The sequence below is a fragment of the Bombus vancouverensis genome, chromosome 1, assembly GCF_051014615.1.
Source record: "Bombus vancouverensis nearcticus chromosome 1, iyBomVanc1_principal, whole genome shotgun sequence".
NCBI lineage: Eukaryota > Metazoa > Arthropoda > Insecta > Hymenoptera > Apidae > Bombus > Bombus vancouverensis.
The window spans coordinates 23,700,970-23,711,032 of record NC_134911.1 but is presented as its reverse complement, the minus strand read 5'-3'; the positions used below and the strand labels follow the sequence as shown (position 1 = coordinate 23,711,032).

General features: G+C 33.3%; 1 protein-coding gene across 6 annotated transcripts; it reads right to left on the bottom strand.

Moving 5' to 3' along the window:
• Window positions 1-203: 203 nt before the first annotated feature.
• On the bottom strand, window positions 204-9,786 carry LOC117159445 (transcription elongation regulator 1). Of its 6 annotated transcripts, none has more exons than XR_004464578.2 (19): window positions 9,524-9,786; window positions 8,683-8,941; window positions 8,508-8,597; window positions 8,244-8,435; window positions 7,901-8,144; window positions 7,593-7,811; window positions 7,314-7,517; window positions 6,964-7,234; window positions 6,667-6,896; window positions 6,424-6,584; window positions 6,140-6,348; window positions 5,909-6,059; window positions 2,355-2,798; window positions 2,074-2,283; window positions 1,731-1,997; window positions 1,560-1,637; window positions 1,240-1,463; window positions 554-1,165; window positions 204-466 (listed from the first exon to the last, which is right to left on the bottom strand). XR_004464578.2 is itself a non-coding variant. In XM_033339282.2 (18 exons), the coding sequence occupies exons 1-18, from the start codon at window positions 9,676-9,678 to the stop codon at window positions 1,162-1,164; spliced, it is 3,612 nt and encodes a 1,203-aa protein (XP_033195173.1). In that variant the 5' UTR covers window positions 9,679-9,786; the 3' UTR covers window positions 204-1,161. The 6 variants fall into 6 exon arrangements, 4 of the variants coding, with proteins under 4 accessions (XP_033195173.1, XP_033195174.1, XP_076479369.1 ...); XR_013059702.1 differs by having other exon boundaries at window positions 204-850; window positions 972-1,165; XM_033339282.2 differs by having other exon boundaries at window positions 204-1,165.
• Between the last annotated feature and the right edge of the window lie 277 nt (window positions 9,787-10,063).

Here is a 10,063-nt window from a genome sequence, read left to right as displayed (position 1 = left end):
ATATTTGAAACAGTCATGTAATTGAAAAAGTAAAATCGCTCCCTTTTTATAATGTTACAATATGCACAAATTTTATTATATTTGTTCTATGTACAAGATTTATATTGTAACATTATATTATTACATAATCGTGTAAATTATTAACTTTTGAGATAAAAATAAAAAATTAAACAATTGTTCGATAAAAAATAAAACACATTAACTATGGTGGCTTTTTGATCTTCGATTATTATTGTTCTTTTTTTGTCTGTGTATACAAGTCTGTAATGAAATATTATAAAATATTAGAAATAAAACGTAAATAATTCAATAGATCGTTGGGAGATGTAAATGCTTCTCATCGCAATTTTTATGAATTGTTTATTGAAGAAAATATATTTTCCTAATATCTTTTTCATGAGATTAGGAATTCCGTACCGTAAAAATGCCACATAAATAAATGGTAAATAATTGTGATTGTAAACATCTAAAATTTTTTGTATTTATAAGATTCATTATGATTTCTTTAAAATAAATGTTTTTAAATATTGAGAATATTTCGTAAGATACTTACGTTTCACATGATGCAATAGAGCTGCATAAGAAAAGTAATTCGAACAATGAAAATATAATTTCCGAATTATATTCCATCATAAAATTACTATGTATGATTGTCGTATGTTACAAATTTTTTTTTTTGTTTTAGATATAATTATCAACACTTTTTTAAGCTATTATATTTTAACATCGGTTTATAGAAATTCACTGCGCATGATTTTAAACTAGTCGTGAATGCAATAAACACTGGTTATTATAATTTTCATGTAATTTTCATACAAAATATTCGTAATGGGGTGGTTATCTAATAAACCTAGATAAAATATGTATAAAATTCGCACTTTATGATATTATTATGTAATATTACTAATTCTTTCATTAACTAGCGTCTACTTTAACGTAATCCAACAAATAATATGATATGATATGCTTACACTATGGCATCTTTACAGTATGACACACATTTTTAGCTGTGTGGAATTGGCGTTAGTTTTATTGATTCCTATAATTACAGGCGATAATCATCTTGTGTGTAAAGTACTTCAATTCAACTACAGCTATAAATTCAATCATTGATTTGTTATTTGGACACCATATATATACCATGCTTTGATGAGGGCTGCGTTAGCTAGAACAAAAATAGATTCCGCAAATTCAAACACATACAGATATCTCTTTTGCTTCATTCGAGACGATATTTACTTTGTGGTTGGTCTTCTCGAAGGTTCTGAGGCAGTAGGCGGTGGAGGTGGACCCCTACGTGCCAATTCTTCTAAATATCCCATTAACAGCCGCGTTCGTTCAGCAGCGGCCGCTTCCAATACGAGAAATCTTCGATCTTTTCTTAAAATTTCTTCGATTTCAGCTAAATGTGCACTATTGTCTTGCACCTTTTTATATGTTTTATCAGTGATAAGTTTTGTTTCCTAAAATTTACATTTACTCAAATTTATTAAGCGATCAACTTCTAAAACATGTTGCATAATAGTAAAAACGGAAGTGATAATATATTCTTAACATACTTGAAGAAGTTCCCTAAAATCGGCCTTGGCCGCAACAAGTTTATCTTTAATATACTCTTTGAACTCCTTTTCGCATTTCTGCAAAGAAAAGAAATAATTATAGTACATACAGTAGTGGAAGAAAGTGATTTATAATTCAGATTCCTATATAGTTTTAAATAAATTACGTACCCGATCACTAGACGAAAATTTGAGATATCTAGGATCGTCTTTTAATGATTTTTTAATATCCCTCCATGAAGCGGTAAGTTCAGTAGAAGCGCCTACCTCATCAAGCAGCTCGCGGAACTTATCACGTTTCTTACGACTAAGCTGTTCTATGTGTTCATTAAATAGTCTTTCCTTTTCCTCGCGATCTAAACTTTCAGCTAATTCCCATCTATGATCTTTCCTCAATTGTCGTTTCGCTTCCCGCCATGCTAAGTCACCATTCCTTACCTGCAAATGTAGGTGGCTTATTAAGCGCACTGGATTAATTAAAATTCATCGTACATTACGTAGAAAAGATACATACCAAGTCTGCAAGAAGTGCACTAAAGTGCTGTACTGCCTCTGTATGACGATGGTGCTGCCTTTCCTTATCTCTATCACGAAGATGCGTAGCAAGAGTCCTCTGAACTTCTCTTTCTCTCTCACGAAGACTGGCTTCTGCTCTTCTTTCACGTTCTCGTTTCTGTTTCTCACGATCTTCTTCTGAATCAGATTGGTCTTCCGTGTTCTCCTTCTGAACAAGGAAGAGATACGTAAATTTCCAAAAAAGTAATTTTAATTAGCTGAAAAAGTTTGACCACTTACATCATTCTCCTTTTTTGATGGTTTTTCATCGTTATCTTCGATTTCTCCGCTTTCCTTCTCTGACACTGCCTCCTTTTTTTCCTTGCCGTTTTCCTCCGAAGCTGCTTCGATCCTGCGTTTTTTATCCTTCGAACTGTCCTTATCAAGCCGATCCTTTGACGATTTATCCTTGTACTTATCAACATCCTTTCGGTCCCTATCTTTCTTCTCGGACTTGTGATGATCTTTATCTCTGTGCCGGTGGTCTTTGTCTTTCTCCTTTTCCTTTTTCCTCTCCTCCTTTAGCATACGAATGTAATCCCTAAACCAATCTTCCCTCGTGCTTGCTGACTCTACGACTCTGTACCTCCAATCTGATTCCAACTTTTTCTTACAATCGCTCCAATGCGAATGTCTGTCGATGTCTTTGTGTTCACGTAGCATCGCTATGAATTCCTTTTTCACCTGAAACGCATTTACCATAACAGTTTTCATCATTGAAGAATAATCAGCCCTTGCTTACACTCTATTTATACAATTCTGGCTTGAAATTGATTTTCTTATTTATTTATTGAATTATTTATCTTTTTTTGCTTGTTTCAGTTTTATCATGCACGCTTAAGAATTTCCAACCAATGAATACACGTTCAGCCACATTACAATCAGTTTATATTATTATTATATATATATAAATATGTATGTATAATATATAGGTGTCTATAAAAATTTATGGCTTGTAATGTGGATCAAACTATGTCAACTTGCAAACCTTTTTATTGGTTTTCAAACTACATTTCGTTAGGGGTAGAAGAAATAGTCATTCATGTCATTCGTTCGTGTCAGGAGGTATCACAACGTTAAGGGCTCTACTTGTTGGAATTTTTAATGAAATAAGCTGGTCAGTTTTGCTGAAAAAAATTATAATCATTATAGCTGTAAAAATAATTATTTGCTTAACCGAATCATCATTAAATACTTTACATATTGCGATACGAAATATAAGAAAATATGACACTGAAATGTAAAAATAGAAAGAAAAAAGTATGTTATTATTTAATGATGAGACGGGATATAAAACGGATAAATTTTTATCTGCTGCCCTTGCTGAAAAGAAAAGCTGCGTTAGTATATTGTCACGAGATTTTGAAAAGATTAAAAGTTCTTAGCCGTTCAAATTACGAAACGAGGTTTTACTTTTACTAATTATTCCACAGTATTTGCCCAAAATTTATAAATCTCTATTTCTTATTGGTCTTATTCAAGAATTATATGATGTTTCGTGAATAGAGTAGTAACTATAAAATAATGGAGTAGTAATACAATTTTTAATATAAAGAATAGAACAATTTTTAATGAAACTTAATCTTTCATGTTTTTCATTAATACAATTCTAAACTACTTAAAAAATGTTTGGATTTTATTACTATAAAATACTCTATAACTAATGAATCGATTCATTTAAAGATTTTATATGTCTCTGGTTCCTTTACTTCTACATATATTATCAAAATAAAAAATAACAGCAATATTCAACTTGTTTATTTCAAATTCCCATTACGTAATTTGTGAACGACCTATGGTTTCAATATAGTGATAATAATCTGTTATTTTATTTATCTAAACTTATACATATCTATTTCACAATGAAAAGTTGAGTTAGAGTTCAGAGTAGCTGGCACATTTTGGTCTTGAATTTTTTATTATAGTTATTACTCGGATCCCGATCCTATACAATTTTAAGGTAGTAAAAAATTTGTGCCACAATTGTCTAATTTTTATTTAAACACAATAGAGTTGCAATGTCCACTTCTAATATTTTTACGACAAAAGCAGTCAAGGTTCTCTGAAGAATACAAACCAAATTTCATGAAAGCACACTCATTCTATCATTTCAATATACTCATCTCATGTTGCTTCAAATATATTAAATTTTAAACAAAAATACTTATATTGCATTTAGTGAGAAAAAAAATATTTTTTGTAATAATTTAAAAAGATAGCAATAAAAGAAGAAATACTTTGACACCAATTAAAATGCATATTTTATTAATTTCTGATGTAGGTTCTGGTTTTTTCTTTATATTTAAACTTTAATATATTATGTATTGACATAAGAACAATTGCCAAAAAGATTGATATTTCCTTCGAACTTTTCCCTTTTTTATTTATCGAGACCCTTCATACAAACAAACTCGACGAAACTTTACTAGATGTAAAATAAAGTGCAAGGAAAAAATGAATTTGTTCTTATGTTGATACATCGATTATGAAATAGATTGGTAGCTTTTGTTTCTCAAAATAAATAACGGTTCTTTATCTCCAGAAAACAGAACAAAATCTACAAATATGATTTTGGAATTGATGCTACCATTGGGGTTGTTGACACCTTACTTTTGCTGATAATAGATTCAATTTCTTTGAAATTGGTTTTGATTTTTGGGGAAAAGTTAATCTTTTGAAGTAACGAGGATTACGAGTAATATACAAATACCGAGTTCGTTCATTCTCATGACTCTGCTTTGGAGTAAAGAATGCGGCGCGCAAGGGTGTGCCAACTGTGCCACGCAGTGTAGGTGGGGATGGTAGATGACATCATCCATGCCACCAACCAGCTTCAGAACCAAGCCACTCCACATACGGAACCTGTCCTGCCTGCCTCCTGACTGAAGTGGAGAGTTCAGAACACATAAGTATATAAGGAACCGTCACATACTAAGATTTTATTCTCTACATCTCCCATCTTACAGCTACAAAACTTTTGTCTATCGAGAAAATCTACTGGAGTAGAGAATTATTAGAGAAACTTCTCCTGGTATGTGTTCTTCAGCCATTAATTTAGGAATTCATATTAGATAAATCTTACAAGTGGAACAAAATAGTAACATACCTATAGAACCTGAAAGAATGATTAATTATTGCTGAAAATATAAATTTATTATGCATTATATCCTGTCTAATTTAAGATTTTATTTAATATTCATTTACGTATCATCACATATCGTATCTTTTTCAAACAGTAAAATAATAGAAATTTTGGTGCTGAATAAAAACTTATTCAGGTTTTATATAACTTATCGCGAATATATTATATATTATATGTTTTCATTTGATATTCTCTTCGTTGATATTATGATTTCCCAGAACGAAATGGAGGATGTATATATGAAAATGAGATTTGGCATGGAAGAGGGAAAGGTTTAATGGATTTATTCCAAAAGAACTTTTCTTTTATGATACTTTGATATATCCGGAGAATTGAGGTACACAGAAACGTACAAGATATCCTCAAATATTTCAGAACATTTCAAAGCATCGATTTGCATATTATATAGCTAAAAAAAATTTAGCACAAGTACCTTAATTCTCACATATTTAAAAAATTTGTTATGTTCTTTTATCGCGTGAATGAAATAATATTTATAGGATTTTTTCTTATTTATGGTATTGATTAAGGTAGTGAATGTCTGAAGGTGAATTTATATTGTTTCAATTAAGATTTTGATATTGTAGCACGAATCCTGAAAAGTAATATTTTCATTGCAACAAGATCAATGATGTTAATAAAATGAAAATACCTGTTCTCGTTTTGCTGTTTTTTCCTCTTTTTCCTTCTTTCGCACTTCCAGCAGATATTCGTTGAATAGGCTCTCCCGTTCACGCATCTTTTCTACATTCTTAAACCGTTCATCACGCCCATGTTTTTGAGCAAAATCACTAAATGAAGATCTAAATTGTAAAAAAAAAAAAATTAAAAACATTTAATTTTTTTCTAAAACTTTAAAGAATCTTTTAAAGCCATTACGTACTTCCCATGAAGACCAGCTTCTTCTAGTAACTTTTGAAATTGTTCTTTCCGTTCCTTCATTTTGTTCCTCTTTTCCCGCCTCTCTTCTTCCGCCCTCTCCTTTACGTACTTCTCGAAAACTTGTTTTCTCTCCTTTGATGTTAAAAGTAAGTATCGGGGGTCAAATACAATTTTGTGAAGCTCCTTCTCCCAAGTACTAAACGCGGATACCTACCAAGAACAATTATTTCAAATAAATAAATTTTATTTCTTATTAATGTTACTTATCAATTTATACTTGTTTACATCTTTCTCTGCAAGCATATCCCTAAACGATTTAATTCTTGTCTCCAAAGGAACAATCGCCCTTTCTCTAGCAGCTCGTACTTCTGCCTCTATTGCAGCCTCCTTTCCGATATCGATAGTTTTTTTATTCTCTTTCTCCTCTTCTTCTTTTGGCGCTGTGGCTAAAGCAGGAAATATGGTAATTTTATTAATACGTACATTTTTTTTAATATAATACACGGTTATGAGCGTAGTATAATTTACTTTTTGTATCATCCTGTTTCATCTTTTTTGCTGGTACTGGTTCATCATCACTGCTTTCACTTGTATCCGATTGACGCGTCGGTTTCGTAGCTACCACTGCATCTGGCGGAGTAGACACCATTTTATCGACATCTTGACGACCAATGAGATCATCTGGTCTTTCCCAGACAGAAATACGCGATGAGGGATTATAAAAGAATACGCGTCCATCGCCCGTCCAAACAACACACCTAGTAAACAAAATTTAAATTTAAATTTTGCCTAAGCATCGTAAAAAGTAGTAAATTAATTTTGTACCAAGGAGTTCCAGGTACTGGTGTACTAGAGATTGGTCTCGATTTGTCTTGAGGTTTGGCAGCTTCTTTAGGCGCTGTTTCCTCCTTTTTCGGTTTATTAGCGTCTGTTTCTTTTACACTATCTTTGGTTTCGTGATTACTTTCTTGAGGTTTTTCTTGTTTTGTGGCTTCTGTGGTTACATTGTTATTAGTAACGGTGGAAGTAGTCACGGCGGTATTCGTAGAGATGGTAGCTGCTTCTTCTGCTTTTTGCCGTAGCGCTAATTTTGCATCTAGCGATAATGATAAATAATTTTTCATATTGTTCATCTTGTTTCTAAATCTATGTTATACATTATATTAAATACATACTTTCGAGATCCTTTAGAGCTTGTGGCTTTTCCCAAACAGATTCTCCAGCTTTACTATTATAATAATATAATCTTCCATCCGGAGCACGATGTTCCGTCCATACCATAGCAGATGCTACTAGTTCCTGATCCAACTGAGCTAATATAGCAGGATCTTCTGCTGGAGCTTGTGGAGCCATGACTCCATGTGGCATTTGTGGCATACCTAATATGAATATTTTTTGTCATAAAAAATATAACTATTTTTTATGTGCGTATATCTATATATACATCATATTACCCCAATTTGCTTGTGGTGGACCATAGCCTCCGAAAGGCTGGAACCCTGGCGGTGGCATACCAAAAGGTGCTGCTCCAAATTGTGTTGCAATTGGACCACCAAATTGATTTGGCATCCTGTGTTGCATAGGTATCATATTAGGAGGAGGTTGCATCATATTTGTATTTACTGCTGGGGTATTCATAGTTGGGGTATTAGTTACAGTTGTAGGTGCTGTACCTGTATAGAAAGTATAATATTATAATATTTTTATTAAATTATTATACGTGTTAATTTTAATTTTTTGAACCAAAATTAACATATTATACCATTTGCTTGTGTTGTGTCAGCTGGTTGTGCATTCATGTCTGGTGTTTCACCAAGTGTAGGAGGTGGCCCTGTACCAGGTGGAGCAGTACTAAGTTGACTGATAGCATCTGCGTTATTTGTTGAAGATTGTTCGCTACTTTGAGACACCCTATTTTCATTAATTTGATTAGGAGTAGTAGCCGTAGAAGCAGGAGTGCCAGTTGGGGCTGTTTGTTTAGATGCTCCATGTACCAGTTGTTCTAACTGTAAAAAGAATTAACATCGTAACAATACAAAAATATTCTATTTATATATAATCACACAGGTTTTAATAGTAGAAATCTATAATGGAATTTAACCAACCTGATCTTGCACCATGACCTTAACATTTGGTCCCTCTGGTTTTGTCCATGTAGTTTCCCTTGTACGAATGTTATAATAATATGATTTACCATCTGGCGTTTTTGTTTCTACCCATACCTCTCCATTGAGATCTAAGCCTGGAATGTTTGCTTGTTGCGCCTGTTGTTGCGGGGGCTGCTGTTGACCTGGAATCTATAACAAAGTTCCAAGTGTTAGAACAAGATATTTGCATGTCTCTCTATGTTTCTGTAAATCAAAATTTACGTTATTCATATTGGGTGGTCCCATTCCAGGAGGTGGTCCATAAGGTCCAGGACCTGTCCCAATTGGGCCATTCATCATGTGTGGCGGTGGCTAATTACATATAAAGTTAAATTATATGTAATCATTTTATTGAAAAAATGACACATATTGACATATAAAATTAAATGATAATTACCAGTCCTGGAGGTCCCATAAGATTTGGCGGTCCCATCAGATTTGGTGGCCCCATAGGTCCCCAACTAGGATCGAACGGCGGAGGCCCTCGGAAACGTGGTCCTGCTGGACCCGGTGGACAATTTGGCCTTGGAGGTCCCTCAAATGGAAATCCGTTATTTGCTCCACGAAACATCGGTCCCCTAGGTCCAAATCCTCTTCCTCTAAATCTCGGAGGTCCACCTCTCATGGGAAAATCAAACCCACCTCTGCCACGACCCCTTAAATTATTGTTATATGTCGTGACTATGTACTTTACGTACCATACGTCTGAATCATTTACCCAAGCGTAGACATCTTCTGCATCTTCGTTTCTTTTCATACTAATTTTACATTTAACAAAGAAATTTGGATGGATCAATGACACGTAAAAATCATCTATGTGTGCCATAAAAATCATTTATATAATTCTTAATAAGAAACATTATAAATATTCTCCAAGGTATTATTTACCTTCTTTCATGTTACAATAACTACGTAACAAAAAAAACGATTTACATTCAAAAATGAAAACCATTACAACAGTAAGTTCATGAAACAAATCAATGAAACAATGTATCAAATAATTGTGGGTAAATCATTTCATCGTACAGGAGCGTAAGTAGAAACAATAGTCGCGTTTCCATAGCATTAAAAGTATAAGGAACTCATGGTAATATGAAGTTTGATCGTTTCGGTTAAACATATATAAGGGGTAAGGTATAAGTATCGCGAGGGGGGCAACCTAACCTTACTTTTCTATTTGGTATTTTCGACAATTAATCAGAGGGACGTATGAAATGTTAAGAGAAACTATAACGCACCTAAACCCTCCTCGACCCCGTGGTACGAAATGCCTATAATCTTCACCGTCGAAACTGTAATCTTCAGTTTCTTCCATGCCCTCTTCATTGTGTTCCTGCTCATTATTAGAAGCGGTTTCCGTAGTTGCGGGAGTTTGCTCGGTACTCGTTTCCATTTCACAATAATATAGAAATTAGAAATTTCCTTTCTACACGCCCATTTATTTCTTTTCTCAGCTCACAAAAATGCCGCAAACAAATCACTATTTTATTCAATGTAAGCCGTAAACATATCATTACCAACATAATAAAAGTACTTTCCTAGATTCATTGCCAGTGCTGTAAACCTAACGGTCATTATATCGTACGCGCGATGTGAATTGGTATAGGCCTGTTGGTTTCTTTTGAATATCTTGTACGATAATAAAGTAAATTGTAGCGCGGCGAATTTAACTGTACAGCAGCGTAGCCGAGGCAACAAACAAACGTTATTTATTTCAAATTTTATATTTACTTTCGTTACCATGGGAAAGAACATTGCCAAGGCATAAATTGCTCGCT

Coding starts and splice junctions, on each gene's coding strand:
- LOC117159445 (XM_033339282.2), bottom strand. CDS start 9,678: ATGGAAACGAGTACCGAGCAAACTCCCGCAACTACGGAAACCGCTTCT. Junction 6,585..6,666: donor GAAACAGGATGATACAAAAA/GTAAATTATACT, acceptor TTCCTGCTTTAG/CCACAGCGCCAAAAGAAGAA. Junction 1,464..1,559: donor ATTTTAGGGAACTTCTTCAA/GTATGTTAAGAA, acceptor TGTAAATTTTAG/GAAACAAAACTTATCACTGA.